This window comes from Pholcus phalangioides, unplaced genomic scaffold (assembly GCF_987345545.1).
Source record: "Pholcus phalangioides strain wild (caught in Gottingen) unplaced genomic scaffold, Ppha-v1.0 ptg000030l_1, whole genome shotgun sequence".
Classification (NCBI taxonomy): Eukaryota; Metazoa; Arthropoda; class Arachnida; order Araneae; family Pholcidae; genus Pholcus; species Pholcus phalangioides.
Window position 1 is genome coordinate 2062938 of NW_028301620.1, and position 20448 is coordinate 2083385.

The window sequence follows — 20448 nt, forward strand, 5'->3', positions numbered from 1 at the left end:
TTTAGTCGTTTTCTGGCGCATCACGTGGTCATTTTTTGCATACTAATCAGGCCGAGACCTGCAGTTCAGAGCTGATTCTCTAGACGGCTTTTGCTTTTTTTTTAACCGGAGAGCTAGGTGCAACAACCCCTACGTGTGTACATTTTATGTAGGAGCCTCGTGATTCCGCGGTCGCATTCGTGCTGCGGTATTTTTTGCCCAGTGTGTCAGGTAAGGTCGTGGTGGGTTTCGAGTCATCACACTTCACTCATAGTTCGAAAAATAGATAACAACCCTTTAACAAGCATTACACAGAAACAAACTTCACGTTATTTTCCCAACATGCACATGCATATTCCGACATGTAGCAATTCATTAAAGGTTCCATTGGGGAATGTGGACGAGGTGCCTTGTGGGGTTTGGTAGCCACGTGACCTTTGTGTGTGTGTGTGCGTGCGCGCGTCTTTCTTTTTTTTAAACAAAAATATTGTTAGGTTTATATTCAAAAAATTTATAATATATAGGCATAAAATTTATTAAATATCTGAGGTAGGATTAGAGAACGGATGTATGTACAGAGCAGAACTTGACTTGAAGAGTGCGATTTCACCAGGTCGTAAAATTGAATTATATTGCAATGATCATGTATTACATTCAATTAGAACTGCTTTAAAAAGCCAGATCTTGAAAAAAAAAAATCCTGTCGATCTATTGATGAAAAATATGTCAATTCATCAACAGACACACTTAGGCCTATGATAGTGAATCCGCGTGGCCCCACATTATCCTTGAATGGGGCCTTAATTTTTTACAGGACCCTAGACTAAGATTTTTAGTCGTCTCCATCAATTGGTTTTCAAGAAAATTTATAGTTCTAAATATTCCAATACTAAGTTCCCCCCCCCAAAACACTGTCAGTCTTTCCCATGGGGGGGGGGGCATGGTCTTAATAGGACAATCAGCCCTCGGAAAAGAGATTCTCTGGGCACGTCACTCTATCAGACTTGAGGTCCCAGGCATCCCCTTTTGAATATATTTTTTCATATATTAGACATTATTTTGTTTTGCATATGTCTCGTTTACTGGAGGCTCCCTATCCACCTGAACTACCTATAGGCCTATGCCCATACATTAAAGAGGCCCTGCATTCTTTAACCTGCTGGGAAAGGTTCTTTGACGGACCCGAATTCCGAGTCTTTCAGAGAGCCCCATAAGCACTGGCGTCGGAAGTGTTTCGAATCCGTGGGTGCTCGTCTTAATCTTTATATAAATTTTTTTTATTTCTGAATCAATTCTGCGGGTGCTTAGACCCATGCCACAAATTACCGTAGTTTACTCGAGCACCCACAGCATCCCGGGCTCCGACGCCTATCATATCTCTCGTGAGGACGCCGCATGCATATAAATAAAGTGTTAGAGAGGTGCGACAAAATTGTTCTCGCAAGTTGAGTTGGTTGGGTTGCTAAATGACCAAGCCCGGCCCTAGTACAGAGGCAGATTTAACGACGGGCGTGCGGCCTGGGATCCGACTTCTGAAGGGCTCCGCACAACCCCAATACACACACTTTAAACTTTTTTTAATTTAAGGGACGCAATATTTTCTTCTGCGCTCAGGGCGTGTAGAGTATTTTAATTGTCAACCCCCCCCCCTCCCCTCCTGCCTACAACCTATTTATATGTTAAATAAAAAACCACCATAGGTTGCTCTTGCTTACATACCTGGTTCGAAAATATCACTACTAAAATAAAACATTTTGTGAATAGCCTTCCTTTAGAAACATTACTGAAAGTGTTTTCCTCTCAACTGCAAATACTCAGTGTGAAAGTTTTGATTTGTTTTTCGATGATAAAGCGTGTAAACACTGATAACTTTGTTTGTCTTTTTTATGATTTTACGACTCCAGGTGTTTTCTTACCTTTGGTTACTCAAATATTTTCTTGCAGTCAATTTTTTGTGACTCCTGCGTTGGTAAGTGCTGTGCGAATGTTAATGAATGTTGGAAAGTTTTAACAATAAATTTATTATGATGTTTTAAAGGGGGATGGAGAGAACATCATTCACATTTGCGTACTAAACAAATCTCATTGAAACTTTCTCTTATATCCGGCACATTGTCCATTCAATAAAAAAAAATCCATTTTGCTCTTCATTCACCGATCACATGGATAGCAGCTTATTATTTAAGCTTCCTCCTCCTCCTCTTCTTCTTCCTCTTCCTCCTCCTCTTCTTCCTCTTCTTCTTCCTCTTCCTCTTCTTCAACTACAACACGACGCTGTTGGGTTTGTGGTTGTGGTGGCTGCTGGCGTTGCTGTTGTTGAGGCTGCATTTGATGTTGTTGCTGTTGCATCTGTCGCTGTTGAATTTCTTGCTGCTGCTGCCTTTGCTGGATTTGCTGCTGCTGATTTTGAACCTGCTGCTGTTGCAAGTACTGTTGCTGCTTCTGCTGAACCAGACTCGTGCCCGTCACCTGTTGCGTCGTTTCAACGCTGCTGGTCGTGGTGTATTCGATAACTTCCGTTTCCGTATATTCGATATGTTGGGTACCTGGAGGTGGCCTGTACGTTGCTGGCACGGAGCTGCCTGGACGGCATTTGATGTAGTCTTCGAACCTGCCTATTTTTTTGATGGGTCTGGGCTGAGGATTGCTTCCTAATTCGGTAGCGTTACCTGAAGGTGGCGGCCAAATGCTATCGGTGCAACGCTTTGAAGGACGTGCTCTAGGTGCAAATGGAGGGGGTTTCGCGCCATCTTCGTTGCCGTCCTGGAGCCATGAGTGGGTCACGTGTCCGGGTTTGTGTTCGGGAACTGGAGACCCTGTATCCTGCTCTGACTTCGGAGGTGGCCAGACGAATTTCTTACCCTGTGAACCTAAAAAATAAACGATATTGCCATAAGCAGAGATAAACTTCGAGGTCTGGGACGGGGGAAAAGGAGATAATGTCAATAAACACATTGTAAAATCATCTGCACACATTCACTTAAAAGTAAAACATGTGAACTTATTATTTTTATCCAAAATATTTTATGCACCAGATCTTGATTTCGGCATGGGCAAATAATGGGAATTTCTCAGGGCAAAAAATTTGAATGTACAGGATAAGATTCCATAATTGCCATACCCTTGCCGCCTTTCACTGGAGAACTGTTGGTCCAAGCGGCATACTTTCGATTAAATAATCCACATAACGTGTGGAACTCGGATACGTCATTCACGTTGTAAAGGAAGTTGTAGTTATTAAAATATGTATTTATTTTATACGGACACCCTGTGCTCAAAAACCCAATTAGGAAGTTGTTGTCGTGTCTCTCAAAGAAAGAGGCCAACAAAGAAATTTCTACGCTTCTAATTCACAGAGATATTTGAATTTAATAATTAAAGAAAAGTTGGGAAAGAACAGCATAAAAACTAATGGAAAATGCTTCTTTTCCTCATTTTTGATGTTCCCTCCCAGAGTTCTCTTAAAAAGAGAACTCTGAGAACTTTCCTCAGGCTTTTAAATTCAAATATCTCAGCTAATGTTGCACTTAGAAAAGTAGAAATTTCTTTGTTGGCATCAGGAGAGACAGGGCAATAACTTTTTAATTGGCTTTTTGAGGATAGGGTGTCCGTCTAAAAAATTAATTTTTATATTTTAATAACCCTTACTTCTGGGGTTCCTGAATTTTAACACAATTGACACGTTTAAAAAGAGGTATGAAAACATAGTGGGATAAACGAGTAGCAATCCATGCTTAGGTAACACAATCATAACCTTCTTTTTTATGGGCGATGCATTAAACTGTATAGTATTAATTTTTTTGTTTTGTTTCTTGATATATGCTTTTATACGCGGTTGCTGCATTTTAGTTATATTTAACATCCATATTTTTTTATGAACATCTTTCTTTCAGCCCCCCCCCCCCCTCCCTCGCCGCTGGGCAATTTGCCTGTTGTGTACTTTGTGTTTGTATTTGTATAACTGTACACAATCCTTTTGCAACATGAATGGCGTATCTCAGTTTTACACATTAGTTGGATACCTTTTCTAACAGGAAGTATGCCTATAGGATGGATTGTTAGCCAGTAAAATGCGGCACGGGCAATTATGGAATCACCCCTGTACAATCACTTACTAATGCACTTTATTTAATTTAGTTGCAGTAGTTTTCTAATTCATGCTTTGGCCCAAAGGCCCCCTCATAAAAAATTAGGACCCTTCTATGCACCACATAGTATATAATATAGGATCATATAGATGAAGGTGCATTCAGTATTGCAGTCGAATTTCGTTGGAATTCGATCGTGAAATCTATTCTCTCCACCACCTGACGGGACGTTCACCATTTTCTGATTCTCATCATATGGATAGGGGCCATTCAAGTATTCCGTAAGCAGATTTTCAGCCATTTTTGACCCCCCCCCCCCGTCAGCAAAAGTCAGCAAAACACTCACCCCCCCCCCCCTCCACCCCTGTCAGCAAAATTTCGTCAGCAGCTTAGAATATTTCATATCTTCAAAAAGGGGTGGTTGATGACGTAAGCAACCTTCAAACCCGCCCCCCCCCTTGTCATCAAAAGTCAGCAAATCCGAAACTCCCTTCCCCCCCTCCGATGCTGACGTAATATTTGAATGACCCCTTAGTTGAAAGTAATCATAAATATTTAATTCATAAATAAAGAATTATGCACTAAATCTCAAAAAATTGGAGTTTGTGATTTGAAAAACTGATGCATAAAAAAGTTAGAATTTACGACTTTCCGATAATACAAATACAAATGAATACAAATACATATTTATAAAATAAACGAACTACCAGCATGTAACATGGTTTTTGTTCCTGGATAACCAGACTAATTTCCAATGACAAGGCCAGAAAATAACAATTTTCTGTTTTGAAATTTACTTTTGAACTCGGGAGAGCAAATTATTGTTATTTTGAAGGTCAAATGCCTGAAAACAAAGATCGTGTGAGTTCTAAGAAAGCATCAACTAATACATTATGCGATGAATGCCATTTTTTTTCCTACAGTTGCCAGTGGTTGATCCCACTAATCATGAATATCCGAAGGTGATCATAATTTCTATAAACTAAGGTGGGACATACAACTAATGGTCTCCCGGCAATCATCGCGGGGGAAGGAGGGGGCTTATGCCTCCTCCTTCCCCGCGTCAAATGTGGAGTCGACTGATCTAATGTATATGTGTGTATGTTGCAAAGATTAAAAGTGGGTTCTTTTACCGGATTACAGTAAAGAATGTAGAAAAAAAGGAACTTCCATAACGACTGAAGAAGAAGCTTGCAATATCTTTGTTTGCACGCTTAATGGTTTTTCTGGGTAATTCACAGGACCAAAAACACGGCAAAATCTCGAGCTTGAGGAAAAAGCATATCAATCTATGTATACAAAAATGAAATGCCGTGCTTACTCAAAGAGCACTTTCACCAAGGAATTCTCGATTTAGAACATCTATATCAGGGGAAACACATTGAAAATATCACGGTGATTACTTTTGAAGGGCTAAAACGGGAAAATGTATGTGGGAATAAAGATGGAAAAAATTCCATAATTTTTAAAATTAAAATCTAATTTAAGTGCAATTTTATTTTATGTGAAATGTCTAAATACGTGGCTTACATTTTGAAAGTTATTTCAGTTTTTAAACTGTTTATCAGTACGAAAAGTTCTTTTTCTGTCATTTCTGATATTCCAGTCACCCAATCAGCCATTGGTAGATGATCAATATTCGTAAATATCGATTACCACAAAAACAAAGTTTGAGGGGAATAATCATGGTTTTCATAATTATCCAGGCTGAAGCAAACACAGAAATAACCATTTCTACCCCCGGAACAGTAATAAAAGTTTTTTTTTTGTTTTTGCTACATAGTTAGTGTGTTACCAACTGTCCTCCTTTTTGATGTCATTTCAAGCGTCCTCCTACGTTTGGGAAAATTCACCCTTTTGTCTTGCTTTTCAGGTTTTCGGAATTATTTTTCTTTTTTCCTGAGGAACATTTTTTTCCTTACTTGAAACATATATTTCTTCATTGATATGAGGGTTTTGTGTGGGGGTTTTTTCCCACACACATTCACCATTAGCCGTCGAAATTCCCAAAATTTTTTTGTTTCTACTGTTTTTAGCGGTTCTGTTTTAAAAATTATTGATATGGCCGGTTTTATTGTCAGAATAGTAGCACCATCTATTGGGGAAATTGTAATACGTGACGTCACTAAGGGTGCGCAGACATCCTCCTTTCTCAGTTTTTGCATCTGGTAATACTATACACAGTGTTATGTATTTTAGTTTTTGCCAAGGTGAAGTGTATAATGTCGCCATCTAGTGGCAACAAAAGTTGTTAGTTTTTTTGTCGGAAAAAATTATAACACTAGTCAGAAGACTTTCCTGCCATAATTAACATGGAAAACTTTAACAGTTCTTAATTAACTTTTGGGTGCTGATTCCAGATCTGTTGCTGTGCTGGTCGAGTGCTTATAGTGACGGGCTCACTATAACCACTCACCTACTACACTACTCCTCTCATCACGAGGTCCAGGCTTTGTAACCCCATCGGCGCCACAGTGGTAGTCGGCTGAAGTTGGTTTTCTGTGGTTTCCAACTTCGAGGCACCAACGAAAGCCGATCTCCCCGTTAAGTCTCGCCACAGAGAACAACAGGCCTACAACGGTACAATATTCAATCATTACACTCCATTCATGTATGGTTTAGATACGCACTCACACTGTTAGGTACCTATACACAAACATTTGCCACACATATATTTGTATCACAACTCAATCGGTAGTAAATAATTGCTCACGGCGATAGACCGGAGTTGTGCTCGTTTGAATGAATGAATGTTTCCAGACCTGAGCTTAAAAAATGGCCATCACGTCTAGTTTTTTTTTTTGTATGGCATTTAATATTGAATATCTTACAAAATTTACATATTTATGCCAATATGCGTGAAATGATACTAGATAGTCATATTTTTATATTTTTGCCATCTAAAACTTCAGGAATGTGGCAACACTGATTTTATCTCTAATTGCAACCGGATTCTTAGTTTGTTTAATTGAAAGAGGGACACACGCTTTATTTTTATATACATGTACGTTGTACAACCCTTTAGTCAAAACATTCACTAAGGTTCCATACATTTTTTTGGCTACCACCATTTCACATTAAATTGGGGCTGATCAGAGGCGTACGCAAGGGGGGGGGTGGCATGGGAGATTTTGCCCCTTCCAAGATCATCAAAAATTAAAAATATGTTTTTATATTTTTGTGTAAAAATAAAATTCCGAAAAACTAATTACGAAAGACTAATAAAATACCTTTATCAGCTATTTTAATCAATTTCTGTCAACGTAAATGCTTTTTGAAGATCAATAACAAAAAACTTATCTGGTGCCCTCTTAAAATCTTCATGCCCTCCAAATTTCGTTTTTTTTTACATGTGGACATATGTGGATTACATTATGGATATTATACGTATTTGTATGAAGAAAAAAATTTTTTTTTTGCTATTTCATATGTAACGATGTGTGAATATGATGAAATAATTATCGTGATAAATTTATCATAATTTGTTATTAAGTATATGCCAATTATTTCTATTTTCAAGATGTGTACGTTTTTCTTAATGCATATGTATTTCAAAATATGACCATCATGCATACAGAAAAAAACTACGTGATGGAGATTTTTTACATTCATATTATTAATTCAGCACCAGTTAAGTTAATCTAAAAAAATTTCGCACATGTTATTAAAAAAATGTTAAAACGTTTTGACCATTGAAATTATTAGTCGATATTTTTATAAAGACCCTTATGAAAATTATTCGCCTACTCGAAAAAAAATTCACTATTGCAATGGATAAAAAAAGTAGCTATAATAAGTTAAGGCACAAATACTTACAGCTATGGTACGTTGCGTAGCCAAAAACAAAAAGAAAAAAAAGTTGCACTGTATTCCATGTCTTTCTTATGAGAAAAGAAAGCTCTCTGGGACTGTTCTTGTTGGGATGGACTGAGTTCAATAATACTGTGAAGCCCCAAATTAAACTCGGCTGAGTCCCTCAGTATACATAAGGACCATCTTCATCCATTAATCGGCATTTTTCGCATTGATCTCAATTATTGAAATATTGATTGAAAGAGCAAGAGGCGCCATTCAGACATATGATTCGACACTACCAAGTTCCCACCTAAATCCAATCATTCGACACTTCCCTAGTCCAATAGGGATCTTAGCAAAACATTGATGCAAATATGGCTGAAAATCAACATTTTGCTATTGCTTGAACTTAAAAAGTCAAAGCCACTAAACTACGTGCGTGCGGAAATTTGTACCAAAGACGTCTTAGCAAAGTATGTTTTACAGTGTGAGAATTTTTGTTCGGCCAAACATTGTATAACGTTGGTTGTTTGGGAAACGTTAAATTGATTCAACTACTCAGAAACTATTCTTATGGTCACGGGTAAGAAATTAAACATATTTTGCATTCATATAATAATTCAAACTGTCTGAATCAAAATTATTTCTAAGGCCAGCCTATAAGAGTTTTAGAAAAGTTCTTTAACAAAATTTGGCAAATGTAATCTAATCGGTTGCATTCCCTCGAATGTAACTGATAAGTTTGGTTGCATTAGTCAAGTTTCATAAAAAAGTTTTATAAAACTTTTATAAACTTGGAAAATGCAACCAATAAGCGCATTGGTTATATTCGAGCGAATGTAAACAATAAACTTATTGGTCGTTGTTTCAAATATTTTAAAAGAACATTTATTAAACTTTTACAGAGTAGTACCAGAGTAAAGAAGGGAAAGATTGTACATATAAATATTTGTTTATAAAAATTATACCTTCTCGCATAATTGTTGGAGAAAATCCTGTCTTCGGTAGAAGTTTTACACTGGAAACCTATAAAAAAAGTAAATAAGAAACGACATATAAATGCATCATTGTTAGAGATACGTAAATTTCACAAAAAAAATCGAAATTTCGCAAAAAAACAAATTTTTAATCAGAAATTCCGCAATTATTTGCAAAAAAACCTCAGATCAAAAATTTTGTATTTATTCGCAATAATTCCAAGTGAAAAATTTCGCATTCGTTTACAAAAAAAAATATACGAAAAGAAAAACTCTTGAATAAATAACAGTTTAAATCAAGAATTACTCATTAAAAAAAGAAACCGGCCGTATTACTGGAAAATGTTAAAGTACTTAGTTGAAAGCCGTGAGTCCATTCAAGTCTATACATTTTTTTACCTCTGTTATATAACATACCCTGCTTAAAACATAACAATGTGTATGTAACAAACAGAAAAAAAATGGTTTAACCAAGAAAATTTTCCGGATATAACATACTTTAAAAGAAAATTCTAGAAAAATATAGTCAAAAACGCCCTTTTATGTGCAACATTTATTGCATGCGGGTGTTTATATATATATATATATATATATATATCTTGGCGTTTTCCCCCAAGCAAGGACATTGAGTTGTTGCAAATCAACTCAATCTGTTGAAAAGCTATGTTAATTCAAGTGCATGATTATGATAGGTGGCGTGTCTATATTAATGGCATTCCCGCACCTCTGGTAGGAATCATAGCAGTTTTTGCCGACGATGCCATCATACTCACCAATCATAGGAAATCTAAAAAATGCCGTGAAAATCTTCAAGAAATCGTCGAGGACATTGAGAATTGGGGTGGCATCAACGACATTGAGCTGAGCCACAGCAAGTGCCAATTTATTTGGTTCACAAGAAAAACGGACCCAGGAAACGCTCCCATCTATATTCATACTACATTTGTACTTTGGACATGACGTTGGACTGGACTTATGTTTACTCTACACAAACACACACTCATGCTTTACACATACATGCACAAACTTGTCTTTCTCCTTCACAACGCCTCAGAAAGGCTATTTGTAGGTCGTCAGACAGCCTCATTGGGCTGGAAAACGACGAAATAAATTTAAATTCTGTTCTGGCATGTGTATAAAATTAATTTACATCAGGTGGGGTCATTTTCTCTGAATTTTTCATTTGTACACTGCTGTCAACTTCGAAGGGAAAACCCGTTATTAAACTCGGAAAAATCATTAACATTTCCAAAAGTGTCGGTATGTTTTGTTGTATATCTCGTTTTTTAATAAATTTCCAAAACTTTTCAGATATCAATCAAAAACCATATTCATACTATATTATATTTCAGTTATGTGCTGCATAAGCTTATTTTATCCACGACAATCTCAATATATAATGTATATATGTTATTGCTGCGGAAGCTAATTTCAACACCTACCTCCCGTATAACAAACACATCGGCTATTGCATACACTTCTCGAATGATCTAGTGCATAGTTTCCCAACCTTTTTTGTCCCATCGCCCTCTTCTTCAGAAATTTTTTCTCCCATCGCCCTCCCAACGAAATCTAACTCATAGGATCCTATGTTATACCCGTAGCTTCTACCGGACCCTGGAACATTCCATCGCCCCCAGGGGGCGTTAACGCCCACGTAGGGAATCATTTATCTAGGGTCTATGTTACACCGAATTCGAACATAATGGTTTACCTTTCAAGCACGCTCACAAGTACTGAGCATAATTACGACTTTTCCACTTCAAAAAATGTTAATTACCTAGATTTCGCTAAAAGTAGTAAAAAATCAAATTTCAGCATTTATTCGTCAAAATTGGCAAATTTCGCATTCATCGCATTTATTTCGTAAATTTCACATTTATCGCGGTTATTTCGTAAATACGAAATTTACGTATCCCTAATGTCATTGTGCAAAAATATCCACGTAAAAATTTCATTTACTATAAAGAAAACTGCACAAAAGAAACTCGTTTCAAATACGAACATAAATTACAGCATGTTATTTCTCTGCTCAGTTGAGTTATTCAGCTATCATCAAAAATATTTTATCAGTAATATCATATACCTATATATATATAATACTTATTTTATCATTCTTTCAGATTTGATTTCCAGTTTGAAAAGAATCCATATCTCCTTGGCAATCACAAGGGAAAAATCTACGTGATTTTGTAACTACTATTTTCTTCCCAAATTTTTTTTAAAGAAAAATCGTATATCAATGAATGAAGCTCTTGGGGCGATTGCAAAGCCTCCTAGAGAGACTTATCGCAGTATCTAGGAGGCTTTGGCAATTGCCATCATAAACTATAAGCAGAGTTAGGAGTCTATCCATTGCAAAGTCCCGTTCAGCGTACACGTGTGCTCTAAGAAAGGAAAATATCGATGCTTCTGTAGCGTAGAGTCAGGGCCGCAACTAGATGTTAGGTCAGCCGTGCAAGCAAGCATTTTGGGAACCCCTTGTAATGTTGAAACAGAGGTTAAAGAAGCCGTTCTCAAACTTTTTTCACTCGTGGCTTCCTTTTCAGATTCGTGGTTCATCTGAGGCTTCCCAGAATAGTTTAGGAGATAAGGCAGGCAGGGCCATGTCTCCGGTGCCATATATGGTAGCGCACTTGCCCGGTTTACAAAAGGGCGTACGTTTGATTCATAGGAGAAGATACGGGGGATGCCCCCTCCCCAGCATCGAAAATTTGTTTCGGGTGATACAATATATGTATACATATAGATTGACAAAATCACTATCGGAACCCCCCCCCCCCCCCCACAGACCATCAAATCTATCGCCACCAACGGTTCGATTCCCGGGGGAGACCAGATGACTTTTTTTTCTGAGTTCACCTCGACATAATATCCAGAAAAGATCTATTTCCTTGATATATTGGGCTGAGAAAAGAGCGGTCTCACTCTCAGTTTATAGTAAATATTTTGCCTTATAAAAAAGCGACTTCAGCGCATGAAGAGAGACACACAAATCTATATCTTCAGCTCACCGCGACGCCCCTGATAAAGGTTGGTGACGCGCACTTTGAGAAACACCGGGTTAAAGAGGGAAATTTTCTTTCTCCTCTGGTCCTGCGCCCGGTGCAACATATCCACGTGCCCCCTACTCTGCGGCTCTGTGTAGAGTCTAGTCCAAATTTCGGAGAGGAATGTGGTTCGATTTCCTGCAGGGGCCAGTAAACTTTTTTGACATCTCTTTCTGCTCCACTTAAAATTTTAATGTCAAAGGAAAAACTCTCTCGAATTCCTCTTTTCCCAAATAATATGTTGACTTTTTATTTCCCCATGAAATGCTTTACTATTTCTTTTCTAACGCTTTTTAGAACAATTGTGATTATTATTTTTCTTCTAAACCAGAGGTCTTCAATCTTTTAGACACGGCGGGCTATATTGAAACTTCCCACTAAGTCCGCGAGCCACCAACTCATGTAATTTAGTGACATCTTAATAGGAGAGGCCAATGGGGGAGGTTAAATAGGGACAAAAATAATTAGACTTTTATTTTTTTCTGAAATTATTTCTTTTATTAATTATTAATTTTGATTTTATCTAAAATAACTTTTTCACTAATTCTGGAAAAAAAGATTTTGTTTAATTACTAATTAAATTAATTAATTCTGAAATTAATTTCAATCTGAAATCACTTTGATTCTGTAGTTATTTATTGTGATAATTTTGAAATTACTGTATTTTCTTTCTCAATATACATGGTGCTTATACAATTGAAGCTTTTAACCTTTAAAGCTTAACTTTTTCCCATACTATAAACGCTATATAAACTATGGGAAAATATAAAATGCTATAAAAAAGCGCCACTTTTTCACCTGGTAGGCGAAAATTTAACCTTTTTTTTTTATCTCATAAATCTCTCTCCTATGGTCTCATTGAGATATCTTAAAAATTTGGCTGTATTCGGATAAACAGTTTTTGAGAAAAACTACTCAGAGTACAGGGAACTTTAATTATATAAACACCTCGTATCTTGAAATCGCTTGTTTCAATAACCATACAATATTTATTGATTGTGAAATAGTTTCCCATCAGTAATTACGAAAGTATTTTTCTCTCATTGATTTACAAGTTATTTCTTTTCACCAATTCCGGAATTATTTGTGTTTTATAAATTTCGAAATTATTTCTTTCATAAATTTCGAAATTATTTATTCCATAAATTTCGAAATTATTTATTCCATAAATTTCGAAATTATTTCTTCCATAAATTTCGAAATTATTTCTTCCATAAATTTCGAAATTATTTCTTCCATAAATTTCGAAATTATTTCTTTCATAAATTCTAGAATAAATCGTAATGTTTTCAACCATTTTATGAAAATGATCAACAGGCCACAACGAAAAGCTCCGAGAGCCAAATGTGGCCCGCGGGACATACGTTGAAGGCCCCTCCTATAAAGCGACCACCCCGGTCTATCGCCACTAACATTTTATGTGCAATGTAATTTACTGCCGTTTTACCCCCTTAACGGGAAAAGTCTAAACAGGGACGGGATTAAGTATTTCGCGATCCGGTGTAAAAACATCTTTGCGGCCCTCTAAAACAGGTTCTATAAAAACTCTAGGCCAGAGGGTTCGATGTCTGCATTTTAGATCTTAGAAGTCTGAATTTTGGATCATGGATGTCTGAATTTTATGTCTTAGATGTCAGAATTTTATGTCTTAGATGTCAGAATTCTATGTCTTAGATGTCTGAATTTTAGATCTTGGACATCTGAATTTCAAGTCTTAGATGTCTGAATTTCATATTTTAAATATAAGAATTTTAGGACTTAGATGTCTGAATTTTAGATTTTAGATGTCGGAATTTTAGATGTGGCATGCCTGAATTTTAGATCTTAAATGTCTGAATTGTAAGTCTTGGGCAATATTTCAAGGCATTGCTTTGTTAAGTAAAAATGTAAATTAAAGTCATTTTTTTAAAAGTTAAAATGTAATCAAATCATTTTTATCCCGTTTAGCTGCCCTTAAAATTTAGCGGACCGGTGCAACCGCGCCCTTCGCATCTGCAATGTCCTTCCCTGAAGTCAAGTGCCGGAACTTCGTGTGTGTAGCTAATACTGTGAGCACGTATTAACAAGTGTTATGTGTGACATTGATACAGCTTACTACATTCAAAATTGCGAGCGAAAATTGGGACTATTGGAATCGTAACGTAAATGGTTTCCATATATTTTTACGTTCCCAGCACACCCTTGGGAATTTCAAACGTCTCGAGACACCCAAGGAAATGAATTCCTAATGTTTCCCGAAATAAATGGCGTTTCATTATGAACGCTGAATTTTATTTCATACATAAAGATTATGTGCATTATAATTTAAGTGCGTGCATATAATTCTTTTACGAGTTTGACTTGTTTTAACCTTACAAAAGCTTGGTTCACCTCCAAAGAGACAATTTAATACCGTTTTACATCCCAAGAGGCTGTGTCGGAATTAATTATTGTGGAACCTAACTGTGTATTTCTGTAAATTTCGGACACGTATGCGTTTCACCATCTGTTATCTGTCTTTTACAGATGACGAAACTGTCAATGGAAGAATAGCCGCGTGAGGGCAATTGAAATGTTATGCTGGTCGAGTGAGGTACGAGAGAAGATACCTTGGGTGGCCAGACTTCATCGCCTCTCCGTCTCGTCGGAGACTGCACCGGACTGTATTCTTCGGACATAGTCATGGATGACGATCAGCTAATTATATTTTAAAAGCAGATGAAAGAAGTAATCAGATGAACTTTCTTTCTCTTATCAGACGGTACGGCAGAGTTATTTCGATACACCACTTCTCGAGTTCGATTACAGTCGTAGCACTCGGTCACCGCAAAGTTCAGACTCCTTCACTATGAAAGAAATACCAAAAGTAAATGAATCTCCTAATGAATCACAAAATATTGCAGTCACTTAAACAATATACCATTAAAATGTCTGAAACAATTCGACCGACCACTAATTTACAACATGAGCACGGTGGCCGTATGTCCCGCATTTTACAATACATATAAATTCAGGATTAAAATTAAATATATTTAACACTGGAATGTCCCATAAAATACGGGGCATTCCTGTATTTTCGCCCGTTCCGACATTTTTTGCACAACTTTTTCATTTTTACAACGAAGCTTTCTCTAATTTGTATTTATTAAAATCGGAGAATGAAGATGATTTCTTAACTTACAAATTATATTATGATAATTATGGCTATAAATATTCAACTCACATATTCCCTGAACTACATTTTAACTCACTGCAATTTTGGGTAGCCCTTCATATATTGATAATTCGTCAGATATTTTAGCAACAATTTATTATTTGTTTATTTATTTTATTTATCAATTTTATTTATGTGTGTGGCAGTTTCTTCAGTGGCGTCCCGTATTTAATTGTATTTTATATTCAATTTCCCCTTGTTCTTCCCAATGAAATGTGAAGACCTAGTCATAATGATTTTTTTTTTCTATTGAAATACGTATTTGTTTATGATTTTCAGCAGCCTATCGTTGCCGGACGAGTGCTCCACCAACTAAGCTATGGAAATAGATAGAACGTTTTTCCCTTGGAGAGTATATATACGTTGAAAGGCTCCGTACATGGACGGCGGCAGCAATCAACTAATAGCTCGTGAATGACATAGGCCACAAGATGGCGACATGTATGTAGAAATGTTCTCTCCTCTTGTTAATACAAGATTTCCCTGAAAGACTGGTTATATTTTCAGAGATGATGATTACAAGGAAGAAAATTCATCTCTGCCACCACGGGGACTCGCACCAGCACCTCCTAGAGATAGAAGGCCTCTGCACTGTTTCCTATAAACGTCATTCAGACTATGCCACATTTTGAAACACAGCATCCTATTTCGTTTCTTCTTATTTTGGCGTAGAATCTTCCTGATTGACTCACAAATACCGCATAGTGATTGGATGTGGGCATAGAAATCGACAACTCTGAGCCCGATCATTTCTTTTCCTCACAAGGATGATACTGGCACGAGCAGGGAATTTTTTCCCCTGAATATTATGAGGGAAAATGGACTACTTACTGACGTCACAAGCAAACCGCAGAGACCTTCTATCTCTAGGAGGTGCTGCTCGCACCCCGGTCTATCGTTTTTATTTGAGTATTCTTGTGTGTCTGTACTATAGAGATACATATCAAAAGGATCTCTCAATCATTTCATTAGTTTCGAAACGAGACCCACCTCTTTGTGGATGAAACGTATGTTTATGAATCCCGTTCACTTCTTGGTAGTTTTAAGATATACTACTTTTTTACTGCACATTAATTCCGGTCATGTCGCCCTTCAGCAATTTATTACTGATCGAGTTAGGTCGGAAATGAAGGTGCCATCTATCGGTGATCACCTCAGGTTCGGCAAGGAAATAACTTGTTATCAATGTTCTTGCTCAGAATCGAACCCGTGAACCTGACGGTAACCTTCCAGGTGGTAGACGAGCATCTTACCACTGCACCACTCAGGCGCCGTTTTTAAAAAATATTGGAAATGTAGTTTTTTATTGTCTTATAATAAATTAGAGTTTTCATTCGTATTGCTTTGTAGTGGTTCTTAACAGTGGTTAATTAACTTAATTAACTTAATCTTAATAATGGTTCTTAACACTTTTCCCATCCCACCCACCCTCTCCAATGAAATACGACCTACCTTCCCACACACCCTTAGATAATCAGTTTTATACGTATTATATATTCATTATTTTTTTCTGTAACCAATTGCATTGACTATCTTTTCACATTTTCTTAATATTTAATTTTTGAGTCTTTTCTTTTTTCAAATAAATTCAAAAACTGAACGAAAAAAGTTACTCTTTTTTTTCACCATTTTTCGAGATTTCGGAAAAGGTTTCAATGAATTGATCTTCAAACTTATTCATTCCAGCCGATACAACAATATACATGGTGCCCTGTAACTCCTAGCTCGGTCTTCGTCTCATCAAGCGTTCGTAGAAGAGAAATGATTCCAATTTAAAAAAGAAATGCGGAAAATGTGTGTTCAAAAATCACTCTGTACCAGTTTCGAGATTGAAAATACAGTGTGTCATAAAATAAAAAATCTAAATTTTTACATGGACACCCTATCCTTAAAAACCCAATTAGAAAGTTGTTGCCCTGTCTCTCCTGAGGCTAAACAAAAAAACATTTTCACGTTTCTAAGTGATGTAACACGAGGTACAATAATGTAAATAAATCACGTAATATTTTGGATATTAATACTATTTTTCTCAATCAAAATGGAAAAAAGTACGCACGCTAATCGAAAAAGAAACTTTTGCAACGCAAATTTCACGTGATGCATTTCTATCAATGAAATTTAAAAGATACTGTGTCAAAATATCTATATAATTTCATGGTTTTTTTTTTAAGTTTTAAGAATCGAAAAGTTCAAGTTTTATCATCATTTCGATTTTCCTGAATGATCAATCAACCTGTTATAATTTTTTTTTCTATCTCGCACCCCAAAATATGCTCTCCGGCACCCCCGGTTAAGAACCACTGCTTTAGAATTTCAGACGCACCCCCAGCAGTGCAATTTCACATCGTTAGTATTTCTATATACTTGTTTCTTCTCTCTCTCCCTCACTTTTTTTTTTTTTGCTAAATTCGACCGACATGTTGCGGTGGTTGCATTGCCTCGTCTAGATCCTAGATTTCCTCTTCTTCCTCGTTGGCTCGAATCCCGAGTCCGAATCCTATTTTGGAGCATCCGAGAGGCAATGACAGCGAAAATCCCACTTCAAAAAGAAAGATAATAATCTCTCTTCTTTTCGAGGACACGTCGCTTCGCTGTGATGGTAGAAAATAAATATCACTTCGGTCGCAGCCGCTTCAAATTATCACGTTTTTCAATTTTTCATGCTCGCATATGTACACATGCATGTTTATGCTTACGGAGAGCGTTCGCGGGTTTGGTTGATGGAAACTGGTTTCTGCGAACAGACTTTTCTAGTTGCTCACATATGTCTCCAGACTCGTATCAGCATTTTTGGCAATGACTACATATTTTTTCTTTCTCCCATGTATAAAATTTCAACTGCGTCTACAGAATGTTAACCATAAAACATTCTTTTATGCGATTTTTCACTACGCGTTTTCAAGTTTATTTTATGAATTCTTCCCTTCCATTTGATATACTTGGGTACCATAAACCATAGACGCAAAGCTTTTGAAACTTCGTTCATGATTCATCATTGGAAACCCTTCTAGAGATTTGAAAAGTTATTGATTTCCATTTTAATTTCAGCGATTTACAGCAGTGATCTTTGATTGAAGCGCATCGTCATTGGGAAGGGGGGCGTCATTAACTCTGAATTGAAAATTGTGTCGCGAATACTAAAGGATGTGAAACACTGATATATGGTTTATAACAAAAGCGCGTTGTTATGCTAGATGATCAAGCGAACACAAAAGTCATCATTGTGTCGTGCTTTTTTTGGCAACCCTCGTGTTCCCGAAATTGAGAAAATTAAATGAATTCCTGAGATGGGATCATTTTGAACCTATCATACTGTATATGTATAGTTTTTAGGCTAAAAAATATTTACAATAAAATTAAATTCTAGTATAAGATAATTCGCATTCACACATTAGAAACATGGAAATTAAATTTCTCATGAATATTTCTGATTAATTTAAATCCCAATTGAAGGAATTATCCAAGTTTACTGAAAGCATAAACAATGGTATAAATAAGTGATTTGCGCTCATTTCTCAAAGTTTTTCAAGAATTTTCAAAAAATAAATGTTGATGTTTGTTTTAATTCGTTTCTAAATGATAAAAGCTTTAGAAATGACAAATATCGACCGAAATATTGTATCACAAATAAACGATGAAAAAAAATATTTTTTCCACGAATTTTACGCGCATGACCAATTCATCATCACTTTTGGAAATTGAAAAAGAAATACATCACAAAAGAGTTAGAACTTTTAAAATCACTAAGAGAGCGTAAGAAAGTAAAAAAATAATATTTAGAATCTTAATACGATTAAATACGATAATCGTGTCGGAGTAAATCGAGAAGCTATGCATACTTAGTAGAATAAGGCAACCATAACTATTTCTTACGGACATGGTATAATATTTTAACGTGTATATATATTTTTTAGTTTTTATGATTGCAGTTTGAATTGGGTTGCTGTATTTTAGTAATATATGACATCCATATTTGTTATTGGCATGTTTTTCTCAGCCACCTCGTTGAGCATTTTGCCTGTTGTGGCGTTGTATTTGTATTTGTATAATTTTATTTCTTTTAAGAAATTTAAATTCAGTAACATTGCAAAAATACATTTTGCGCAGTATGAGTTTTTCTGGTCAAATTCACTACCTTGAGAATTCGGGGGTCGAATGATTTTAACGGAACTCCCTAAAGCAATGTTTCTCAAGGTGTGCGTCGTGACTTCAAGGGTGTCGCCAACCATTGTCAGTGGTCGATATTTATATGTGCCGGTACGGTGCTTTGAAGACTGTTATTCTTTTTCTTTGTTAGACTATTGTGAAGATCCGTGGTCATAGGCGTAAGGGAGCCGTGGATGACAAAAGTTTGAGACCACTGCCCTAAGGGATGGAACTGCAACTGAATATACTAATTTTCCTATATAGTAGAGTAAAATATAAAAAATCATATATACCAGTGTCGGTACCAGCTTAGGATCACTATACATATTTACTGTCTTACGGTATCCTGCAAAATGTCTCGTTGCGCTCAACGAAAGTTTATTAACAGAAGGGGCGGCGAAATATGATCACGGGAATATTCAAACAGGTTTCTAACATTTTAATGCATTAAAAAATATATGCAATACAGTAAAGAAAAAAAATGCATTCGTAACACTACAATATTTATCCACGATTTCAAGCTTGAAAATGCGTTATGCATTACATGCAAAACTCTTTCTGATTAAACAGTTTGATTTAACATTATTCATTATCAAAGGGCATTATAAACACATCAAATTAATTTAAATCATCAATAGTTGTTATCAATTTCAATATCAATTGACAATTCGAAAATAGATACGAAAATTGGCAAATACCATCAAGTGCCCGGCACTGACGAGATTGGCAGGCAGATCCTTTTTAATCCGATCGAAAGTTTCGTTGGTAACTCGCTCCAAACATTCGAAGCAACACTCATGTACTTACATCAGATACTGACTAAACTAGAATTTACAGATAAATAAACAGGCCAGAATGAATGTAAAAAAGAAACGAATATATATATATATATATATATATATAAAGATAAAGGCTGTTAGAGGGGGAGAAATCCCCAGAAATAAACAGCTGAGTCAATTTGAGGAAGTTGGTTATCTATCCTTGAGGAATGAGATCCAACAAAGCCGGAAGAGACGTCCCCGGAATTCAACAGGCAGTGGCAGATGCTGCTACAACCCTGGTTGATCCCTTCTTTTCTTCCTTTTTATTTTTCCATTTTGTTTTCTATTTCTATTGGAATGACGCCCACTCCATTCTCTTTCTTTTCTTCTTCTCATTTTCAAGTTCTACTCACAGTTATCTTCAAAAGGAATTAGGAAATGTGTTTCGGGAAAGAAAAA

The 20448-nt window shown here is 36.3% G+C and overlaps 1 protein-coding gene across 2 annotated transcripts in view; it reads right to left on the bottom strand.

Moving 5' to 3' along the window:
- Positions 1–1981: 1981 nt before the first annotated feature.
- The window catches only part of LOC149067441 (uncharacterized), a 36811-nt gene continuing 18344 nt past the window's right edge, over positions 1982–20448 (bottom strand). The window contains exons 1-4 of one of the 2 annotated variants that reach the window (XM_089252684.1): positions 19927–20266; positions 14478–14714; positions 8831–8888; positions 1982–2849 (exon numbers count right to left, since the gene is read on the bottom strand). In XM_089252684.1, coding sequence (XP_089108810.1) covers positions 2161–2849; positions 8831–8888; positions 14478–14552 — 822 coding nt within the window. In that variant the 5' untranslated portion in view covers positions 14553–14714; positions 19927–20266 and the 3' untranslated portion in view covers positions 1982–2160. Of the gene's footprint in view, positions 2850–8830; positions 8889–14477; positions 14715–19926; positions 20267–20448 lie in introns of those variants that run through there. The other variant, XM_089252683.1, reaches the window with a different exon arrangement.